A 21,110-nucleotide genomic window follows, 5' to 3' on the forward strand; every position below is an offset into this window, starting at 1 on the left:
CACCTGACGTCTCTCTGTGTGTGCCTTGGCCAGGAGGGCAGTGCAGGGTGCAGGGAGCCAGTGGCCGCCGCAGAACTAAGACTCGGCCCTTCCAAAGCAGGTTTGTGCAGAGTCTAGACGAGCTACAGGATGTTTCCACCAAGAAGGCAGCTGCAAGAATCAGGGCGACAGCGGAGATCCCAGAGTCACCTGGGGAGCTGACGTGGAGAGAGCGAGCATGTGTGTGCGTGGGTGAGTGTGCACATACATTGTGCGCACAGGTGCTTAGCAGTGTGCCCGTGCCTGGTGTGCGTGTGTGTGTGTGTGTGAGGCTGTGTGGGTCATGCGCCCACACTCACAGGCGAGGGCTGGGCTGACACTGCCAGAAAGTGTCTCTTGTCCTTCTCTGTCTGCAAGCTGATGCCTGGTGCTGGGCAGGCCTCTCCAGACCCCGACATGGGCAGTCTGTGCACCCCTGTTCCCTGATCTTGCCTGGTGCTGGGCAGGCCTCTCCAGACCCCCACATGGGCAGTCTGTGCACCTGTGTTGCCTGAAGTGTGGGACTAGGCCTGGTGTTCCCGTGCCATCCCAAGGAAGATGAATCCTGCTGGGCTGCCAACTTGCACAGACCCTGATATGCTGGGGTGACCTTTGTGCTTCGAGGGGTCTTTTTTTTCCTTCTCTCCCAGCCACTCGGATGACTTCAGTGGTGGCTTCTGAGGCCTCAATGTCAAGGACTTAAGGTAACCCTCCGGGTTCTGCTCAGAGCTCGTTTGGGGGCGGAGGAGGGTCCCAGGGCGGAGGGCTGTTCAGAAAAGACCCCAGTTCAGAGGCTTCTGTGCAGACCAGGCCCCCAGGACAGAGACTTTTATCTAGAAAAAGGACCCTTGTGGGGAGGGACCCCAGGAGGAAGGTTCTGAACAGTCAGGGGTCCTAGTATGTCCCTCCCCGGGAGGAGGAGGGTCCAGGCCTGCACTGGAGAGGCCGGCGAGAGGCCTGTGTACGGAAGGGGGCGCCCGAACGCCTGCCAGGCTGGCGGGCTCGGCTGGGAGGCAGCAGGCGGAGTCTGGCCCGTAGGGCAGGGAGGGAGAGCAGGGGTCGGGCGGGAGCCGGAGGTCAGGCCACCTCCAGGAGCGGCCAGCAGACAGCAGGGGGAGCTTGGAGTCCAGCTGATCCGGCTCTGCCGGCAACCTCTGCCCCGTGCAGCCCAGGCCTTGCTGCTCTGACCCCTCCGGCGGAGGTGCCCTGTGGAGCCAGTCAGTCTTTTCGGCCAGCAGTCGCCCTTGGGGATGACCACAGGGGAGGCTGAGAAAGGCCCTGAGGGCACCTTGGGGTTGGATCCTGAGCCACCCCGGACGCAACTCGGGGGAGCCGGGACTCAACCCCTTGCCCGCCAGCCAGGCAGGTGGGGGGCCCCAGTCAGGGCTTGGTCAACAGGGAGCCCCAACCCGCATCACAGATGCACCAAGCCTGCTCGAGGGCAGTGGGGAGAAGTGCGGCCCTCGGGATGCCGGGTGCTCCAGGCCTGAAACCCTCTGGCTGGTGGGCCCCTCTGGAACTGCAGGGAGGAATCTGTGGCCAGGGTGGGGCTGGAGGCTGTGGGTAACCCTGGTTCCTTTCTTATTCTCTGAGCCCAGCAGCCACTGTCTTGGACTGCTGTGAGTCATACAACCCTTGCCCCAGGTGTGCACGCAGTGACAACTGCACACAGTGACACCTGCACACAGTGACACCTGCACACAGTGACACCTGCACACAGTGGGGCCTGCACACAGTGACACTGGCCCAAAGTGGGGCCTGCAACGGTGACACCTGCACACAGGACGTTTGTTCACAGGTGACACCTGCACACAGGGCGTTTGTTCACAGGGGGTCCGTGCACGGTGCAGGCAGCACCCACAGGGCGTTGGTTCAGCCTGGTCAAGGCGTGGGAAAGCCCCCGTCGCACCTGCAAGTCCCCCACCTACTTGAAGGGAGCTCCCGGCTCATCCTACCAGGAACCCGGGGGGCTCCGAAGGCCAAACCTCTGGCCAGCCCCTGAGCTGGGGGTGCCTGGAGAGTGTGGGGCCAGCAGCAGTGGGAACGGGGCTGGAGTCCTGAGCAAGTGGCAGGGGGCGGGGCAGGGGGGACACAGCACCAGGACAGGCGGGGGCCCCAGGGCTCTCCAACCCGGGGGTCAACTGGGACTTCCGGGTCCTAAGTGTGGGGACCCCACAGGGCGGGACCCAGTGCCCTCCTTCTATCCAGGGATACAAAGCAACCTGCTCACCACAGAGCCTGAATCGGGCCTCCTCTTCTTCACCAGAAAACCTGGACAGCCCCTCATCCAGCTCCCAGAGAGCCCGGCTGGCCCCTGCATATCCGAGAGTCTGCCTGCTCGTCTCTCCCACGGGGACCCTGGTGGGTAGGACCCAGCTCTCACTCACACAGGGGCTTGGAAAACTGAGGCAGCTCCCAGGTGACCCCAGGAGTCCCCTAGGACAGGAGACGTGGCATGCACACTGCGTCATTCTCTGACCTCCAGGAAGCACACGGTCAAGAGACTTGGGAGGCTGAGCCAAGGGCCTTCCCGCAAGGGAGCCAGAGTGGGCGGGGGCGCAGGCTCCAGTGGGCTCTCTCCCTGTGCCACAGCCTCACAGCACCCAGCGTCCCAGCCAGGTTTGGAGCAGGGGGCCGGGGTCTGCAGCCGCCAGAGGTGTCACACCCCTACCGCCTGCCTCTGCCTCCACTCCTCTGGCCCGGGACCCTGTCCCAAGCCGATGCTAACACATCTGACAGCCAGGCCGCCATGTGTCCCAGCCCAGGCAGCCAGTGGGTGGGTGGCCAAGGCAGCCTGGGCAGGAAATGGCAGCGCGGTGGAGGGCCCTGGAACATTCCTCCAGCCTGCGCACTCACTGATCTCTCTGGCAGCCAGTCCAGGACATGCCTCAGTCGGGAACTGGGCTCCCACACCCCAACACCCCCTGGTTTCCAGGACTCTGTGTGTACAGGGAAGGCTTTGAGCACTCGGCTCCAAACTGAGAGTCCCCATTCTCCCCTCTCGCCCCACCTCGGTCAGCCCCTGCGTCTGCCCCCACTCGGTGCTAGTGCCAGCGGCATGAGGGTTTGTGTTGGCTTTTGGCCAAACCCTGGAATGTGCCTGCTGGCTGCACGGCAGCTGTTCTTGGAACCGGGCTACAATGCACAGACTGTCTCTGAGACGTGGGCGGATGGGGTGCAGACTGCCCAGAGCTGCGCGTGAACCCAGGCCCTGAGACAAGGCTGAATGGTCTCATACAGGCCGACACACCAGTGAATGGGCTCGGGGCGTCCAAAGATGCAGCAGAACTTGGAACTGGCACTGGGGGCCCTCGAACTGGGACTCGGTCTGTGTGAGGTGCGGGGCACAGGTGGCTGACGGCACACGCTGCTAAGAACCCCTGGTGAATGGGGAGCAGGGCACCCCAACACTCAGACTCACGGGGACTCGTGGTCCAGGTGCTCAGGAGGGGTGTATGAGCGATGGCACCCTGATTCCAGATGGGCATCTACAGTCACAGGCAAAAGGCATGTCGCTGGCAGTGCAGGATCGTGGGGGAACAAGGCACCCCAATTTTAGGGTCAGTGGGGTTCATGTGTCTCAGATGCTTCTGGGATTGTGAGGGCTTCAGGCCTCTAGGAAGGGGCACAGACCCCTGGAGGCTTGGGTGGTGAAGCTGAGAATTCGTGAATAGGGCACAGAGGCGTCTGGACAGGGACGAATGTAGCTCCCACGGCCGAGACAGCTGCTAACGAAAGGGCAGCGGGTGTCCAAAGACACAGGGGAACTTGGAACTGGCACCGGGGGACCTCGACCTGGGACGTGCGTCTACGTTCAAGGCAGGTGGTGGGGGCTAGGCTGCCAAAGACCCTGACAGACGGGATACAAGGCTTCAAAGCCCTCAGGCAGCTAGAGAAGAGCGGGGCTCAAGGGCTCGGAATGTGGGTGCACGGTCCCCAACGCTGCATGGGGTGAGGTAAGCCGTCACACAGCGAGTTGGGGTGGAGCGTCCAGAGACCTGGAAACCCAGGGCAGAGTGCCCGTTGGGCTGATGGTTGAAGTCCTCACTACTCAGACTGTCGGAGGAGGGGGTAGGACACCCAGTCAGCTGCCGGACACTCAGACAAGGAGGTTCCAGAGCCAAACTGTCTGAGCGACCGGGTCCGTGGGGCCTGAGCCTTCACAATAAGAGGGCCCCGTGCAGGGGGACCAGGAGGGAGGGCGAGTGTCCAGACACATGGGTGAATAAAGGCTATGCTCTCTCTGTCCTCAGGGGACTGGGAGCACCTTTGCAGATGAGTGCAGTGTCACCCACACTGTCAGAGGATTCCAGACACGCACCACTCAGAAACGCGGGTGAGGAGCACCTGCCGCGTCTACGCTGAGAGCTGCAGAACGGGCTGCCGGGCCCTCGGGCGAAAGGAGACAGCCAGGGCTTGTGGGGTCAGATAACCTCACTTCTGACATACAGGGCACCACGACCTTCAGAGTCCTGGGGTCCAGGCTGCCCAGACACTTAGGCAAGTGGAGTGTCAGGGCCCCAGTTTCTCTGTCATCCAGGTATTCGAGTGATTGGTGTTCTGGTTCCAGAACTGTCAAGAGGGCGGATGGACAGAGATTTGCCCAAGCCTCTAAGCCATGGGGTCCAGAGACCCAGACACTCAGGCTGATGGGAACAGGAACCCACACGCTGACACCAATGGGGTACAGGGCTCTAGGTGTTTGGAATGATGGGGTACACATGTCAAGACGTCAGATGATTGAGGCGGAGGCTCAGCTCTTCGGAGGCACGTTACAGAGCCACGGGAATGAGCAGTTCTCAGACAGGCAGACACGAGGGCAGAGGGGGTGCACGAGCAGTGAGGTACGTGGAGCACAGGACGTCCAAAACCACAGGAATGAGGCACCAGGCTCCTGGCCCTGGGCTGGCACCCAGGCTTAAGTATCATGTGTCATGGGGGATTCAGAGGGTTCAACAGGTGGGGGGCGCGCGGTCCTGGCACCCTGGTGACAACAGGAGACAGAGAAGGGGCAGGTCACCCGACCCTGGGCGTGAGGGAGGGGGCTGCACAGGCACTCAGGTCCCCAGACTGTGTCCCCCAGGCACTCTCAGGCGTGGGGCGTAGAGATTCTGATGCCAGGGTTCCCAATGAACACAAACCCCCCCCAGACAAGGTAAATGGGGCCCACACAGAGCTGTGGGGCATTGGGCCCCAGCCATGAGGTCCCCAAGGCCCTTGGGAGATGAGGTCAGTGCGGGGAGGACACGGGGAACTCCCGTCCTCTGACACGGCGGCTGCGGTAGCAGCCATTTGAGGAGTGGGTTACACGCCCCCAGACTTCCAGGTGACAGGAAGACACCCAGACACTTCAGGACGTGGGGTTTTCATCGCCAAAATCCAGAGGCAAATTCTCAGAGGATAGGAATTGAGCCCACGGATTCAGCACCAGCCATGTTCAGAGGAGTGGGGTGCAGGTCCCAATGCCCAAGATGGAGCAGAGCCTCCCAGAGACTCGGTGATGGGGTACAGCCTCCCGGAGGCTCAGATCATGGGGTGCAGCCTCCCCAGATGCCTGGTTGATGGGGTACAGCCTCCCAGGATGAAGAGGCACAGACAGTATGCATGAAAGGTGAGTGTGGCACATACAAGCTAAGACACAGAGAATGGGCACAGGGCATCCCAAACCACAGAGAACCATGGCAAGCTGAACTTCCCCATCCCCAGCCATCCCAGGCCCCAGTTGATGAGGGTGCCTCAGCCCTGCGGGGCGCAGCAGCTGGGGTCAGAGTGGGCGGGCAAACACACGCTCACTCAGCAGACTTCTCTTTGTGTGCCAGTGATTCCTGGCTCCCCAGAACCAGCGTTCGCCTTGCATTCCAACCTCAAGCATTCCCCAGGCGACCTCAGAGGAAGCGTCCCCGTCCAGGAGCCCCACCAGGGTCTCCACGAAGCTGCTGGCTGCCAAGCCGCCGTCTCGGGGCCTCGGGGCTGGCCTCGGGCTCCAGCTCTGTTTGGTTTTCTCCTTCCTGCCCTGGAACCTCAGACGCCCGTCTGGCCGTGAAGGCGCCCATATACTGGGGAAGGTACAAAGCCCCTACACAGCTGGCTGCAGAGAACTGCGTGCGGGGCACGTAGCTCAGCTGTACCCTGGGGCCGGCGTCGAGCCACCCCCTGCACGTGTCCCCTCGCTTGCCTAAAAGCCCCACTAGGGCAGCCTCCGGCCCTTCTCATCCCAGACTGGGTCAGACTAGGAGACAGACCCCTACCCTGTGCAAACACCAGAAGGACGTACACATCCCCACACGCCCAGGGCCGCGTGTGACCGGAGGGAGGGGCCCAGAAGTGCACATGCATGCCCACACGTCCCCCTGCTGTGGCACAAAAACATCCTCAGGGCCTGGGCTATGTCCTCCATACGTGCTGCCTGACCAGCCCCACAGGGCCGGCCCTGCTGGGACAGGTTTTCCCGTTAAGCATTAACCAGCAGCAGATAAAGGCTCTGAGGAAACGCCCTGGCCTGGGGTGGCCACTCCACGGTAGGCCCGGGTCACGGATTTGATTAGAGTGACCAGACCAGACTAACCAGCCAGAGCAGAGGGAGGGAAGCTTAGGCTATAGGCCCTGCTCGGGGGTCCAACTGAAGCAAGAGGCACTGAGGTTAGATTGGAGTGAGGACTTGGCCACTCGCCCAGCTGATAAGGGGGTTGCTCATTAGGAAACCAAGAACTCAAGGGGTTGGGTTAGTCCAGTAGGAGCCAAAGGCACGGAGGGGAATGGCCTGAGGGTGCCTGGGGCTGGAAGCGGAGGCAGCAGCAGAGCCAAGCAGGCCCTCCTGGCTCTCTGTGAGCCCCCTGCCCCACACTGCCCAGGGCAGCCCCACCTGGCCCCTACCCTCCTCACACTTAGTTCCCCCACGACCCACAGCACCTGAGGTGCCCTCTTCCAAGCCAGGCGGCCCTGCACCTCAGGACCCCTCCCGGCGTGCAGAACCTGCTCAAACCAGGTTCAGCCAGGCCGCCTCCTGCTGCCCCTCACCAAGGCCAGCCTGAAGGGCCCATCACCCCCTCCTGCAAAGCTGCGTAGGGCTCAGGGTGCCCCCAGCCCCAAGAGACCCTTGGAAACAGGCTGGAGCCCAGATGCTCGGCCTTTGCGCCTCGGGGAGACCTTCCTAATGCGGGGAGTTGCCCAGTTCTCACGGGCCAGCAGTTGTGGCCACAAGGTGGGGCTCCTGCAGCCCTGCCCCCCGCACCCCTCCTCCCCCAGGAGAGAGTTCCCCGTCACCAGAGGCAGTGCCGTCCGAGAGCTGGACTGGCCTCCGGGTGTCTGAGAGGAAGGCCTGGTGGCTGGCCGGCCACAGGAAGCGGTGGGTGTCAGGTGAGAGCTTTTACACCTGGGGGGCTGCCAGCCCCAGCGCTCGGGGAAATCTTGCTTTTCCAGAGGAAGGGCCCACGGAAAGGTGCTCCCACGGAAGCAGAAAGCATTCCACGTAGACTCACCGTAGAGGGAAGCATTAGCAAGCCTGAAACAGTGCCTGGTCTTGGGCTAACAAGAAGTCTAAAGGAGGGGCTCACCCCTGTTCTGCCTGGTGGGGGCTGGGGGTTCCAACGGGGTGGGACTTAGCACAAAACCTCATGGCAGGTCTGGAGGTCCTTGGGGTGACCAGGGAGGGCTACCTGGAAGAGATGGGCTCACACTGGCCTTGGAGGGCGAGCAGGATGGGGATGCGGAGCAGCTTGGCAGCTGCAGGAGCAGAGCAGCCACCTTCGTGGGGAGAGCGGAGCTGCCTTCCAGAGCCTTAAGGAGCCTCCTGGAGCGGTGGCCAGGCGGGGAGCCAGGGAGGAAGGACCCGTCTCCCTTTCCTGGGAAAACATGGTGTGAACTCCCAGAGAAGGTTTTCCCAGCAGGGCCACAGGAGATGGACAGCCAAAGCTAGACAACAGGGAGAGCGGCCCCGGAGGCTCAGGCAGGGAGGGCGGGGAATTCCCAGATCAGGGCCGGGAGACCTGAGAGCCCCCAGCGCCCAAGGGTCTCCAGGGCGGTGTCCCCAGGAGCCGGGAGGGAGGCCGGGTCCTGAGGGGTGGACGGCGCCACCTGGTGGCCACACGCCTGCTGTACCTGCACCTCCTTCGGGTCCCGGCGGTCCAGAGGGACCCCGCACCTCCCCAGGCCTTGGGACCCTCAGCGTCGGCAGTCAGCGCCCCCAGGGTCCTGGGGTACTCCAGAACAGCTTCTGGGTGGCCCCTGTGCTCCTCGGGGGACAAGGTCACCAGGCTGGCCCAGGAGTGCCGCTGGCCGGCTGCAGCAAATCACTGCAGGGGTGCTCTCATCTCCCCGCCCTGACCGTTCTTAGACTAAAGGAGGGGGGGATGCCAGCAAAGCAGGGGCACAGGGGAGGGGTGCACACACACGCACACATGCTTGCACTCACAGATGCAGATTCTGTATTGGCAACTTATCCGGAATCTCAACCATAAAAATCTCCAGTGAAGCTACTTTAATCTCAGCACGTACACAGGCTCTGACATTTCAAAAGGAGAAGTTGCCTTTAAACTCCACGTGGGGAGAAGGCAGTGGCCTGTTTGAATCTGGCTGGCACAGTCCTGCTCCAGGGACCCTGTGGACCCAGCCCATTCCATCAGCTACCAGTAGGGGCGCTCCGCCAGCCACGTGTGGGACGCCCAACCCACTTGGGAGTGTCCCCCAGGGGCCAAGGGGCTGCCGAGGCCAGTACACCCACACTCCATCTGCAGGTGACTCACGCAAGGGGTCCCCCGAACAGGACCAGCTCTGTAATTTGTGAGGCCCAGTGCAGAATGAAAATGTGCAGCGTCTTGTTCCAAAATTAAGAATTTCAAGATGGCCCCAGCACGCATTAAACCAAGCAGGGACCTCTCTGAGCATGGGGCCCTGTGCACAGGATGCAGCCTGGAAAGCTGGCCCTGACCTCAGCATCTCCTTTTGTACCTCTAATCCCTCCACACTGCTGGCCCCTCTGCTCTGGGGACAGGCTGGGCTTCCAGGGCCATGATGGCCTCCAAAGCCACAAAACAAGAGCTCCCAGCCTTGGTCCACTCGCCTGTAAAACACCTGGCCTGCTGACCTCACAGGGACAACATGCGTGTGGGGCTGGAACCTGGACCCTCCCTCCCCTCTTTGAGCTGCAGCCCCCTCCTCGGAACACTGGGGGTTTGGGTCCGTTCTGGGAGTGCGTCTGCCTCTCCCAGCCTGCCAAGGAGTGGGGCATTGATGCTGTATGCGTGTGTGCACGCGTGTGTGTGTGTGTGTGTGTGTGTCTGGAGTCAGGGTGGGGTCCCTTTCTGTCTGTCTACTTGCTCTGCCCCAGACTGGGGGGCTGCAGAGGTGAGGGTATCTGGCCTGAACAGCTGCTTATTCCCAAAGGGATGGCCCGGACTGGGCCCCTAAGGCCAGGCTGACTTGGACATGACGAGAAGGCCCCAGGCTCTTGTGGGCAAAGCAGGGGAGGCGCCGACGTGGAGGAACAGAGTCTCCTGGCCGGCTGCTTCTCTCCGGGGCGGGTGGAGTCAGGGAAGAGCTGAGCTGGGGAGTCACCCTGGGCCCGGGGTCACCGTGGGCCCCATGTGGCACCCTGGTTCCCCTGCCTGTAGGTGGGAGGAGCCAGTCTGTCCAGGTGTGCTCCCTCCCTAGGCCCCAGGAAGGCGGGTACAGGGGCCAGCAGCTGCACCCACCCCACCCTCCTTCCCACCCACATGCCGAAGGGTGGCCAGAGGCAGGCAGGTGGGCGAGTCCAGGCGGCGGCTGAGTCAGTGTGTGAGGAATGTTCTGGCCGCTCCCAGCTGCACCCTGCCCCTACCTGCCCCCACCTCACCTTCGTCCCCAGGCGCTGTGGCCCTGAGCCCCTGCCAGGAATGCACCTTTAGCTGAGGCCTGCTCAGTGAGCTCCCCCAACAGCCAGCCCTGCTCCTCGCCCCACGACCCTGCAGACCCCTCTGGTCTTCCATGTTCCTGGGGGCTGCAGTGAGCATGCTCCACCTGCACGGCTGGAAACCATAGTGGGCCCCAGCTGTGGTGGGTCCTGGGGTAGGGGCAAGGAAGTGATGGGACCGCAGAGATGAGACCCCCAGGGATGAGATGGGACCCCCCAGGGAGGGCCCAGGGTCCAGGACCCGGGAGAGAGAAGCAGGGAGGGAGAGGGCTTCCTGGTGGAGGAGGCATCCTACAGTGGGGGCAAGGGTGCTCTGAGGGCCGGTGAAGGCAGGGACTAGGCTGCCCAGGCCCTGCCTGCTTGGCTGGGGCTGGGGGCTGTGGGGAGGTGGCCAGGAGGCTGGGCCTGGGCAGCTAAACTGGAGCTTTGGCCAGGGTCCAGAGCCTCCCTCCCTTCAGCTTCCTGCCGTGCAGAGCCCTCGCCCCTGGCCACCCTAGGCTGCTTCCTTGCCCAGGCAGACCCAGCACTGGTTGCTGCCAGGCAGATGGGGTACCAGGCAGGGGCTGGAGGGGCCGCCCTCCCAGCTGACCCAGCCTCCTGGGCCGCTTCCTCCAAACCAGCAGGGTGGAAAGATGGGGCACCCACCAGACTCTCCCAGTGCCCTGGCCCCAGCTGGTACCACAGCTATACCTGGGCTTATTCCAGACCTCATCGCCGGGACCCCTTGTGAGTTGTGGGACTCCCAAGAGGGGTGTGGGGATAACCCAGCCAAGTGGGGGCTGCAGCTGTCCATAGATGCACTCAGCCCGGCCTCTACCCCAGGGCCCCGCTGGGCTCTCATTGCAGGCGCCCTTGCCGCGGGCGTCCTCGTCGTCTCCTGCCTCCTCTGTACTGCCTGCTGCTGCTGCCGCCGCCACAGGAAGAAGCCCAGGGACAAGGAGGCGGTGGGTCTGGGCAGTGCCCGTGGCACCACCACCACCCACCTGGTGAGGAGTGGCTCCTTCTCGCTCAGTCCAGAGAGGGCTCGAAATCCAGGTTCCAGAGCCCAGGACAGTGAGGCGAGTTCAGCCCCAGGGACGGTTTAGCCCCCACAGAGGCAGGGGCGGCGAGGGCCTTCCTGGCAGGGAAAGTGGGTGAACAGAGGTGAGGAGGAGGTCACGCAACAGGGGCTGCTCCATGGGCCCAGGGGAGCCACAGCGGGTTCTTGAGGAAGGCAAGGGATACCACAGACCCCACGTTTGAGGTGGGTTTGGCCGGTCTCACACAGCGAAGTGGAGGGTTTGTGCCTGTCAGGTGGCCTGGCCTGTCATGTAGTGCTGCCCGGGAGGCCAGGGCTCTGATGGGGCATGATGCCAGCACCACCTGCCCCTTGTCCCGACTCACTCCAGGTGCAGCCTGATGTGGATAGCCTGGAGTCCAGTCCGGGCGGCGCTCAGCAATGGGGGCGCCTGCAGCTGTCCCTGGAGTACGACTTTGGAAGCCAGGAGGTGAAGGACCTTGCTGTGCAGGACCAGCGGTTCTGCGAGTTTCCGGAAGGGGTGATGGGTGGAGTGCAAATCCTGTGCCCTGGGTGGTGGGGAGCTGACAGGGCAGGGGCCCTTGGCTGAGCCTACCCCCCTGGCTCCCAGATGAGGGTGGGCCTGAGGCAGGCAGCCGACCTGAGGCCCGGGGGCACCGTGGACCCCTATGCGCGGGTCAGCGTCTCCACCCAGTCCGGGCACAGACACGAGACAAAGGTGCACCGAGGCACGCTCTGCCCTGTGTTTGACGAGACCTGCTGCTTCCACGTGAGTCAGGGATGGTCGGTTGGGTGGGCCTGGACAGCTGGGTGGGCCTGGGCTGGGGCAGCAGGGCCTGGCTCACGCCGCTGCCTCAGATCCTGCAGGCGGAGCTGCCGGGGACCACCCTGCAGGTGCAGCTTTTCAACTTCAAGCGCTTCTCGGGGCATGAGCCCCTGGGTGAGCTCCGCCTGCCACTGGGCACCGTGGATCTACAGCACGTTCTGGAGCACTGGTATCCGCTGGGTCCGCCGGCTGCCACTGAGGTGAGGCGCTGATCACCAGGTCACAGCCCAAGGCAGAGCTGGCAGGGCCCTGAGGCCTGGTGGGCAGCAGCTGCGGGAGCCTGAACCCCAACTCGGCCAGAATCACCCTCCCGGGCTGAAGCCCCTCTTGCTGCCCGCAGCCCGAGCAGGTGGGAGAGCTGTGCTTCTCTCTCCGGTACGTGCCCAGCTCAGGCCGGCTGACCGTGGTGGTGCTGGAGGCTCGAGGCCTGCGTCCAGGACTGGCAGGTGAGGGTCACACCTGCCCATGCTGGTGTACAGAGCGGGGGCTTGTGCTCGGCCCTGAGCCCTGGGATGCCCCTTCGGCACCTCTTACCCTCCCAGAACCCTACGTGAAGGTCCAGCTCATGCTGAACCAGAGGAAGTGGAAGAAGAGAAAGACAGCCACCAGAAAGGGCACGGCTGCCCCCTACTTCAACGAGGCCTTCACCTTCCTGGTGCCCTTCAGTCAGGTCCAGGTGGGTCTCCGGGAGGCAGGGGCAGAGCGGGACCCAGTGCCGGACCACGACGACCACAGTCTTTCTCCTCCAACTCCGACACATGGCCTGTCTCTGCACAGAATGTGGACCTGGTGCTGGCCGTCTGGGACCGCGGCCTGCCGCTCCGGGCTGAGCCCGTGGGCAAGGTGCACCTGGGTGCCCGGGCCTCGGGGCAGCCCCTGCAACACTGGGCAGACATGCTGGCCCACGCCCGGCGGCCCATTGCCCAGTGGCACCCCCTGCAGCCAGCCAGGGAGGTGGACCGCGTGCTGGCCCTGCAGCCCCGCCTGCGCCTGCACCTGCCCTTGCCCCACTCCTGAACGCGCCGCGTGCCTCGGTCTCCCCGCTGAGCCCAGGCACTTGCCCAGGCCGCCCTGCAGGACCACTGCAATAAACGCCTTCTCCTGCCACTGTGTGTCCGGCTGGAGCCTGGAGGGGATGCAGAAACAGGGCCTGGCTCCACTCGCCAGGGCCCCCCTACAATGACAGGGGAGGGGCTCCTCTCCAGAGTCAGCCAGGCCCTGAGGCCTCTGACTGGTCCCTGCCGGACCCTCCGGTAGGGGTGGGAAACCTGCCCACGAGCACCGATCCCCACCCCCGGGCCACGTGGGAAGACCTGGGAGGTGGGGGCCAGAGAGTCGGGACCACATGGGATGGGGCGAGCTAGAGCCAGCCCTGTAGGGACACAGTGGGCAGTGGTGTTTGGGGGCCGGTGAGCGTGGAGGGAGGACCCCCAGCACCTCAGAGACCAGCACTGCAGGGCCTTCCCCGCATGAGCAGCAGGGGGCAGCAGATGCCTTCGGAAGTTGCTGGGGCCTTTAGGGGCTCAGTCCTGGCCGGATGCCCCTCCCAGGCCCCACACATCTGGGCTGCCTTAGCGGCTGGAGCCTCCACGCTGCTGTTTCCTCTGATCCTCCCCATGGGGCTGCGAAGCCGGCAGGGCTGGGGCCAAGAGCCCCCACTCCGAGAGGGTGCCAAGTCACGGTCCAGGGGGCCTCTGCAGGGCGGGGGCCTGGGGGCTGGGGGGACGAGGGCCGCCTCAGGGTCTGAGTGAGAAGGCCATGCCAGGCCTGCCCGGGCAGCCAGGCGGGCCCCAAGCCCCTGCAGGTCAGAGAAGCTCCCAAGGCAGGTGGTGCCACTCTCCTTAGGTTGAAGGATGTGTTCCAAGTCACCCGGCGAGGGGACAGTTCCAGGAAGGCTGGGAGGGGCCCAGAGGCACATGCGGCGTGCCCCTCACTCCTGGTCCTGCTCCCCAGGCAGGGAGATAGCATCACGCAAGGAGGGGGCAGCCCGCCAGCCCTCGGCCGACGTGGCGGAGCCTGGAAGGCCACGTCTGGAAGTCCAGGCCTCACCCCGGGAGCCAGGCTTGCCGAAGGGGGTCAGGCCTGGGCTGAAGTGGGAAGTGGCCCGTTGCAGGGGCTGAGTGGGGAAGCTGGCCCAGCAGGGAGAGGCTGTGGCTGTCACCCAGCAAGCAGCCAGGTCGGTGGGCTGGACGCTGACCTCGGGCGAGATGGGCTGAGGCGAGGTGTGGATCCTCGCAGTGACCCCTCAGCTGACCCAAGCCGTGTGCCCGGCCGAGGCCACAGGCAAAGCCAGGCACACTGTCCTCAGGCTCCTTACAAGAACAACAGAGGCATCTCCAGCGCGTCACCAAGCCCTAAATAGAGCAGCCCAGCCATGGCATCCCTCACCAAGACTTCTTGGACTGGGCGGCAGCACGCGGCCAGGCCAGGCGGCCGGACAGGTGGGGAGGTCTCTGCGGCTCTCCGCGCCCCCATTGGTCTGAGGAGGACTCCATGCCCTTTCTGAGCAGGGGCCCAGCCTGGGGGAGGCCATTTATACCCCTCCCCCTGGGCCCACCAGCCCAACTCACTGCTGCCGGCCTGACCTCGCTCCCAGCCCTGCTGCCCAGATTCTAGGTGAGGCCCAGCCCGGCCCACCAAGGCCGGGGCACAGGATGTGGCTCGAGCTAGTTGAGGGAGGACTCCCTGGGGCAGGGGTCTGGGGGCCTGGGGGATGCCGCCAGCAGCCCTCTTTGGGGGCCTGCACGGATCCGGGAGTGAGAAGGAGAGGCTTGGGGAGGCAGCTCTAGTGCGAGGCAGGTTCTAGACAGGCCCTGACCACCAGGCTTCATCTCTGGGGACCCTGGAAGGAGAGTTTAGGGGTCAAGAAACCCCAGAACCTGAACCCCCAGGCCAAACTGAGGAGCGATTTCTTCCACGCACTTAGGCCCAAAGCCAAAGACAGAGGGTTAAAAATAACAGCGTCACTGAGGAGGCCACCTGTGCTGGCCCATCCCGCCCTCCCTCGGGGACAGCTGCAGCTCCTCAGGCTATGCCTGGGACATTTTGGGAACATTTTCTCCTCTTACTTCTCACCCTGGGGAATTCCAAGACATTGTCCTTGAAGGAGGTGAGAGTAGGGGGTGGGAGGGAGGGGCTGTCATCGGGAGGCCTGAACCCCTCACCACCTGATGGTCACAGGCATCGCGGCGGCAAGGGCCCGGCCAACACCCCTGCCTTCCTCTCCCCACAGGCTCCAAGCTCAGGACCTCAGGATGGGAGAGTAAGTAGCACCCCTGTACCCCCATACAGTGACCCTGCCCACCTCCTGCCCTGTCCACCCCATCACACGCTCCGACCCCGCCAGACATGGCCCTAACCTCTGTCTTCTCTCCCCGTCCTGCCTGCGTCCTCTCTCCCTGGACAGTGAGGAGGTAAGTACTTGCTGGGGGCTCAAAACAGGATGAGGAGGGAGCTCCCCCAACTCAGGATAGGTCATCGGTCACAGCCTCAAGGCCCTAAGGCCCAGGGAAGATGGCCCGGCCCTCCCCGCTGGCAAAAGTGCCCCACCCACCCACCAAGACGCAGCCGAAAGAGAGGAAGTGGCTGCCCCGAGCCTTCTGGGGCAGGGGAAGTGCAGCTGTGGCCTGGTCACAGGGGAATCACTTCTTCTTTCTGATTCCTGCACTTCCTGCCCCTACCTCGCCGGCCGACCTGCCCCCAACTGGCCTTGAGGCCTCCTCTCCCCCAACCTCCGGCCTCCCAGCACCATGTGCCACCTGGGCAAAGTGTCACACACCACACAGCGTGTCCCAGAGCAAGGTCTGGGGCCAGTGAGGCCCAGACTGCCCATCATGGCCTCGGGAGCTCCCAGGCTCCGCTGGTCTCTGAGCCGGAGCCCCTGACCTGGCCAGGGAGCCTGGAGAGGGGTGGGGGTGCTCCAGGCCTGGAGGCCCTGACTCAGCCCCCTGTCCCCTGCCCTGCAGAAGCGGAACAGGGCCATCACGGCCCGCAGGCAGCACCTGAAGGTAGGTGTGGGCTCCCCGGGGGCCGCCCAGGTGGGTCTGCAGGGGGGCCAGCTGCAGCCCCCTCACCGCCTGCCCCGCCACAGAGCGTGATGCTGCAGATAGCGGCCACAGAGCTGGAGAAGGAGGAGAGCCGCCGCGAGGCCGAGAAGCAGAACTACCTGTCAGAGCATTGCCCGCCACTGCACATCCCGGGCTCCATGTCAGAAGTGCAGGTACTGGCCCCTCCCCGGCCGCCTCGCCTCCCCAGCAGCAGGCCTGCCTGCTACCTCAGTTTCCCCACTTTTGTCAAGAGGGCCAGCGGGGTGGTCAGGGCAGGGGCAGGTGACCATGGCTGCCAAGTGTCAAGACGGTCACCCGCCCCTAGGAGCTCTGCAAACAGCTGCACGCCAAGATCGACGCGGCTGAAGAGGAGAAGTATGACATGGAGGTGAGGGTGCAGAAGAGCAGCAAGGAGGTGAGTGGTGGGTGCAGGCGGGCAGGCAGTGGCCCAGCGGGCAAGTGGGCGGGCCAGGGAGGCCGAGGCCACCAGGACCTCAGGCTTCCACCTGGCTCTCCTGCCCACAGCTGGAGGACATGAACCAGAAGCTGTTTGATCTGCGGGGCAAGTTCAAGCGGCCCCCGCTGCGGAGGGTGCGCATGTCGGCTGACGCCATGCTCAAGGCCCTGCTGGGCTCCAAGCACAAGGTGTGCATGGACCTGAGGGCCAACCTGAAGCAGGTCAAGAAGGAGGACACAGAGAAGGTGTGTGCCACGGGGGGAGCACCACCACACCTGCCCTGCCAGGGGAGCACCTCCCACACCTGCCCTGTCCCTGGGGAGCACCTCCCACACCTGCCCTGCCAGGAGCCCTGCACCACTGCCCCTCCAGGGTGCCATGCAGGCGACACTCCACTGCCCAAAGCAGAGGGTAAACTGAAGCTGAAGGTGGTGTGGACCAGGGTGCACGCATAAGTGGGTGGGCCTGAGCTCTCCTGCCTTCCCCTCCACAGGAGCGGGACCTGCGAGACGTGGGTGACTGGAGGAAGAACATCGAGGAGAAGTCTGGCATGGAGGGCCGGAAGAAGATGTTTGAGTCCGAGTCCTAGGCTACTCACTGCCCCCACGCCTGCCCCGGTGCCCGGCTCCCAGCAGAACATACTAGGAGGATGCACCCAGAGCCTGCCAGGGAGGGCTGGCCTCACCTCCACTGTCAATAAAGAATTTGAATCCCCATGGCTGGTCTGGTCTGGCTCTCCCCAGCCTCATCGGCCGTGCTCTGGAGCCCCGCATCTGTGGCCTGCAGTGTGGTCAGTGGCCAGCGGGGAAAGCCCGGGAGGAGGCCACACGGGGCCTGGGGATTTCAGGCTGGGAGGGAAGCTGCTTCCAGCAAGGAGGTGAGCCTGGGAAGGCCCCTACAGGGGAATGCACCCCAGGCTGCATGGGGCTGGTTGGTGAGGGCCCTGATAGGTCCCTTGGCGTTCCTGGGGCTCGGCCTGGGCACGTCCAACACGCAGGGCTGGGGACAGAGGCTGTGGGACCGAGCCAGGTCTGGGTGGGAGTTCCCGAGATGAGCAGGTCTCCCATTTGCACAGTCATCCAAAGGCCCTGCCGGGGCTCCAGAGAGATCCACACATGTGACACACGCATAGCCGCCGCAGTGCTGGGGGCGGCCCCCTATTCCTCCCAAGCTGCCCCTCCTCAGGGAGCTCATCTGAGGCAGGAAGCCAAGGGCTACATTAGACCTCAGGCTGCTGTCCACATGTGCCCACCCCCAGATCCTCCTGCTCATCCCCCTCCCACATCACTTTAGGGGCAGACCCCCAGCCCCGGGGCCTCCCTGCTTTTCCTATCTGCCCCCTGCCCTGAGGGCTGAGGCCTGAGTTGGGGGTAGGGCTGAGCACGGGGAGCGTGGAGGGGCGAGCCTGCATGGTGGGCCGTGACCAGGCCAAATTGGTAGTCTCCGGGCTGGGGACCAGCATGGTGCTGGGGGCTGGCCGGCCTGGTCACTGGTCCTTACTGCCACCCTGAAAGGCAGGCTGTGTCACTCCTCATCATGCCAGGGGACCAAGAGACCTGTGCCCATCGGGCAGGGGCTGGTCCTGGCCCTGACCTGGCCCCAGTGCGGTTCCCAAGTCTTTTTTCCACTCAGCCCCAAGATCCCAGCCCCATCTGGCCACCAAGGACAAGGCAGTTGACAGGTCCTGACAAGACCGGTGACAGCAAGGCCGCGTTATCAGCCCTGCTCTTTGAAGGTTGACAGAGCAGGCACGCCAAGGTCCCTGTGCTCTGATCTGCTCTGGGGAGCTGCCAGCCCGCGCTCTGCCCTTGTCCCTGTGCTCTGATCTGCTCTGGGGAGCTGCCAGCCCGCGCTCTGCCCTTGTCCCCGGGAGGTCTGTTCGACTGATCTGCCGGAGGTAGGACGTGCAGCAGCAGTTCCGCCTCGGGCTGCCTTGAGGGACTGACGTCAGTGGGCGCCTGGAACGGCCTTGGCTGTGTGCAGTCCCCTGCCCCCCCGGGCACCCTCCAGCCCTGGCACTCAGCTCTGACCTTTTCTGTAGCTGGAGCCCCACGCCAGTCCGAACCCCCCACCCGGGGTTTCTCCCGGAGCCTTCTGTAGGGGAACTCATGGAGCAGGGCGGCTTGGGGCCAAGGGGGCACTGCCTGGTGGGTGCAGCCATGGTGGAGGTGCATGGCACCCCATGTCAGGATGATGGGACCAGGCGCGGCCCAGGGTGTAGGAGGCCGTGGGGCACAGAAGAGACCTGGCCTGTGGGGGGGACGCTGCACAAGGCCAAGCCTCAGCTGTGGCCTGAAGGAGGACAAGTGCGGAGGCAGAGGGTGCTGCAGGCCGGAGCACGTCGCATACAGAACCAGGCGGGCAGCAGGCAGAGCAAGGGACAGGCGGCCGTGGGGCCTGACCTCGGACTCCTTGCAGGGGACACAGCAGCTTTCCAGAGCCTGTGCCCACCGGGAAAGGGGGCTGGACCCGAACCCACAGGGCATTAGAGGAGTGTGGCAGAGGAGCTGGGGTAGGAGCATCACACCTGGCTCCCAGCCTCAAGACTCAACTCGGCCGGGGCAGACGTGCTATGCGGGAAGATTATCTTTTTTATTTCAAAGCAAGGAAACGTTGAACACAAACACGAAATTCCAAAGAGTGACCCTCTGGGGTGGGTGGGGTGGGGGCAGAGCAGGGGCGGAATGGAGAGGACCCCTACACTGATGTAGGTTTGGGGAATGTTTTAATTCTTGGGCTAAATAGTAGATGCATGGGTGTTTGTTAAATTTCCAACAAATGAGTGAGGGAGTAAATGAAGGAGTAAGTGAGAGGCCTGCGGGAAGCAAGCCAGCAGATATCAAACCGGCGCCCCCTGAGCCCGGCTCCTTCCCCTTCAGGTGATGCTGGTGTCCCTGCTGGAAGTGAGGCCTGTGGCCAGTGCTGCGTGTGGCTGTCCCCCAGCTCTGCATTCTAGAAAGACCTCAGCAGGGTGGAGCACAGAGCAAGTCACCGCTGGGTCGGGGGAGTGAGGAACGGAGACATGGAAGGGGCTGGGTCCCCAGGACTTGTTGGCTGAGGGACGTGAGGAAGGCAAGCACCTGCTGGGGGCACGGGTGGGCAGGGACTGTTCTCCAGGGCAGGAGCCCTGAGAAAGTGGCTTTGGGAGGAGGTGAGCCACTCACTTTGGGGCTGCTGGGTTTGGGGGCCCTGTGGAAATTCCTAGGGGAGAGCTGGCCCAGGCAGCCGGAGCCGTGCTGGGCTGGAGATGTGGATGTGGGTGTCCTGGGTGGTGAGCCGATGGGCAGAGGTGCCCAAGGCCAGGGCAAGAGGAGAGGAGGGGGAGGGTGGGGACAGCCAGGGCAGCTGGGGCAGCCACCACGAGCCCCAGGGTAGTCCCAGAAGAGGAGGGGGACCGGCCCAGGGCAGGGGATGTGGGCAGGCCTGTGCATGACTCCGGAGGTCAGGGAGGACATGGCCTCTGAAGTCCCGGGTAACCCATGCTGGGCTGTGGCCAGGAAGGGGTTGGGGAAGACTGGGCACAGCGGGCCAAGGAGGGAGGGGTGGGAGGAAGTGCACGGGGCGCCCCTGGAAGTTGCGGCTGCTGGAGACAGAAGGCAGGGGTTCCTCGGGGAAGGCAGGCGTGGGTGCAGGGCAGGTGTGGGTGCTTCTGCACACGTGGGCGTTTCCTGCTCTGAGACTGAGCCACCCAGACGCAGACACCCCAGTATCAAGGAGCACATCAGGCCCCAGGCCCTGTTCTCTAAAACCATCCTCCCCCGAAGGGCCCAGGGCTCCTCGGAAGAAGGGTTGACTGCAGGGCGGGGCAGGAAACGTGCAGGAAGAGCCTGCCATGTCCTTTCTGCTAGGAGGCCGCGGTGACGCAGAGGGCCTGCCCTGTGCCCCCGCCGATGGGAGCGGCCATCAGGACACAGACTGGCAGACAAGATAACACGCAGCGTCCGCGGCGAACGTGCTCAAGTTCACGGCTGCACTGTGGTTACACAAAACATCTGCATTCCAAGGAAACAGACCTTAAAGTCTTTAGGAGGAAAGGAGGGAGACAGAGAGGCAGAGAGACGGAGACAAAGAGAGAGAGACAGAGACAGAGAGACACAGAGACAGAGACACAGAGACAGAGAGACACAGAGACAGAGACAGAGAGACATGGAGACAGAGACACAGAGACAGAGACAGAGAGACACAGAGACAGAGACAGAGAGACATGGAGACAGAGACACAGAGACAGAGACAGAGAGACACAGAGACAGAGAGACACAGAGACAGAGAGACAGAGACAGACAGAAAGATAGACAGAGATGGAGAGACACAGAAACACAGAGACAGAGGGACAGAGAGAGACACAAAGACAGTCAAAGAGGCAGAGAGACAGAGAACAAGAGACAGAGAGAGACAGAGACCGAGAGGCAGAGAGGCAGTGAGACAGAGGCAGAGAGACAGAGAGGCAGAGAGACAGAGAGGCAGAGGCAGAGAGAGAGATAGACAGAAACACACAGAGACAGAGAGACAAGAGACAGACAGACAGACACAGGCAGAGAGACAGAGAGGCAGAGAGACAAAGACACAGAGGCAGAGAGACACGAACAGAGGCAGACAGAGAAAGAGACAGAGGTTCAGAGAAACAGAGAGAGGCTGAGAGGCGGAGAAGCAGGGGTCAAATGTCAAAGTGGACGTGTGCCCTGGGTGAGGGGGGTACAGATGCACCTTGTCAAATTCTTATTCTTGAAACTTATCTGTGGGTTTGAAATTATTTCCCCCAAAGCTAAACTTTTCTTTAAACATTAAAGCAATACAATTTGTAAGCAACAACAAAAACAGATGACATGAAAACCACCACAAGTTAACAGAGAGGACCTCAC

The 21,110-nt window shown here is 63.3% G+C and overlaps 2 protein-coding genes across 6 annotated transcripts; both read left to right on the forward strand.

Moving 5' to 3' along the window:
- The first annotated feature begins 3,197 nt into the window (after nt 1-3,197).
- SYT8 (synaptotagmin 8) lies at nt 3,198-12,855 on the forward strand. Of its 4 annotated transcripts, XM_025357575.1 has the most exons (11): nt 3,198-3,355; nt 4,272-4,436; nt 9,300-9,304; nt 10,525-10,630; nt 10,727-10,890; nt 11,293-11,391; nt 11,533-11,691; nt 11,781-11,948; nt 12,089-12,194; nt 12,291-12,424; nt 12,526-12,854. In XM_025357575.1, exons 4-11 carry the CDS (start codon nt 10,537-10,539, stop codon nt 12,763-12,765), a joined length of 1,164 nt encoding a protein of 387 aa, XP_025213360.1. In that variant the 5' UTR covers nt 3,198-3,355; nt 4,272-4,436; nt 9,300-9,304; nt 10,525-10,536; the 3' UTR covers nt 12,766-12,854. The 4 variants fall into 4 exon arrangements, with proteins under 4 accessions (XP_025213360.1, XP_025213357.1, XP_025213359.1 ...); XM_025357572.1 differs by lacking the exons at nt 3,198-3,355; nt 4,272-4,436; nt 9,300-9,304 and adding an exon at nt 9,739-10,031 and having other exon boundaries at nt 12,526-12,855; XM_025357574.1 differs by lacking the exons at nt 3,198-3,355; nt 4,272-4,436; nt 9,300-9,304 and adding an exon at nt 9,739-10,031 and having other exon boundaries at nt 10,528-10,630; nt 12,526-12,855.
- Nucleotides 12,856-14,339: 1,484 nt separating this feature from the next.
- TNNI2 (troponin I2, fast skeletal type) lies at nt 14,340-16,967 on the forward strand. Of its 2 annotated transcripts, none has more exons than XM_025356372.1 (8): nt 14,340-14,364; nt 14,981-15,010; nt 15,155-15,161; nt 15,714-15,755; nt 15,839-15,967; nt 16,120-16,209; nt 16,320-16,496; nt 16,745-16,967. In XM_025356372.1, the coding sequence occupies exons 2-8, from the start codon at nt 15,003-15,005 to the stop codon at nt 16,838-16,840; spliced, it is 549 nt and encodes a 182-aa protein (XP_025212157.1). In that variant the 5' UTR covers nt 14,340-14,364; nt 14,981-15,002; the 3' UTR covers nt 16,841-16,967. The 2 variants fall into 2 exon arrangements, with proteins under 2 accessions (XP_025212157.1, XP_025212156.1); XM_025356371.1 differs by lacking the exon at nt 14,340-14,364 and adding an exon at nt 14,811-14,857.
- The last annotated feature ends 4,143 nt before the right edge of the window (nt 16,968-21,110 follow it).

Source organism: Theropithecus gelada, chromosome 14 (genome assembly GCF_003255815.1).
Source record: "Theropithecus gelada isolate Dixy chromosome 14, Tgel_1.0, whole genome shotgun sequence".
Classification (NCBI taxonomy): domain Eukaryota; kingdom Metazoa; phylum Chordata; class Mammalia; order Primates; family Cercopithecidae; genus Theropithecus; species Theropithecus gelada.

Coding starts and splice junctions, on each gene's coding strand:
- SYT8 (XM_025357575.1), top strand. CDS start 10,537: ATGGGGCACCCACCAGACTCTCCCAGTGCCCTGGCCCCAGCTGGTACC. Junction 10,891..11,292: donor GCACCACCACCACCCACCTG/GTGAGGAGTGGC, acceptor GACTCACTCCAG/GTGCAGCCTGATGTGGATAG. Junction 11,949..12,088: donor GTCCGCCGGCTGCCACTGAG/GTGAGGCGCTGA, acceptor TGCTGCCCGCAG/CCCGAGCAGGTGGGAGAGCT.
- TNNI2 (XM_025356372.1), top strand. Junction 15,968..16,119: donor GCTCCATGTCAGAAGTGCAG/GTACTGGCCCCT, acceptor ACCCGCCCCTAG/GAGCTCTGCAAACAGCTGCA. Junction 16,210..16,319: donor TGCAGAAGAGCAGCAAGGAG/GTGAGTGGTGGG, acceptor TCCTGCCCACAG/CTGGAGGACATGAACCAGAA.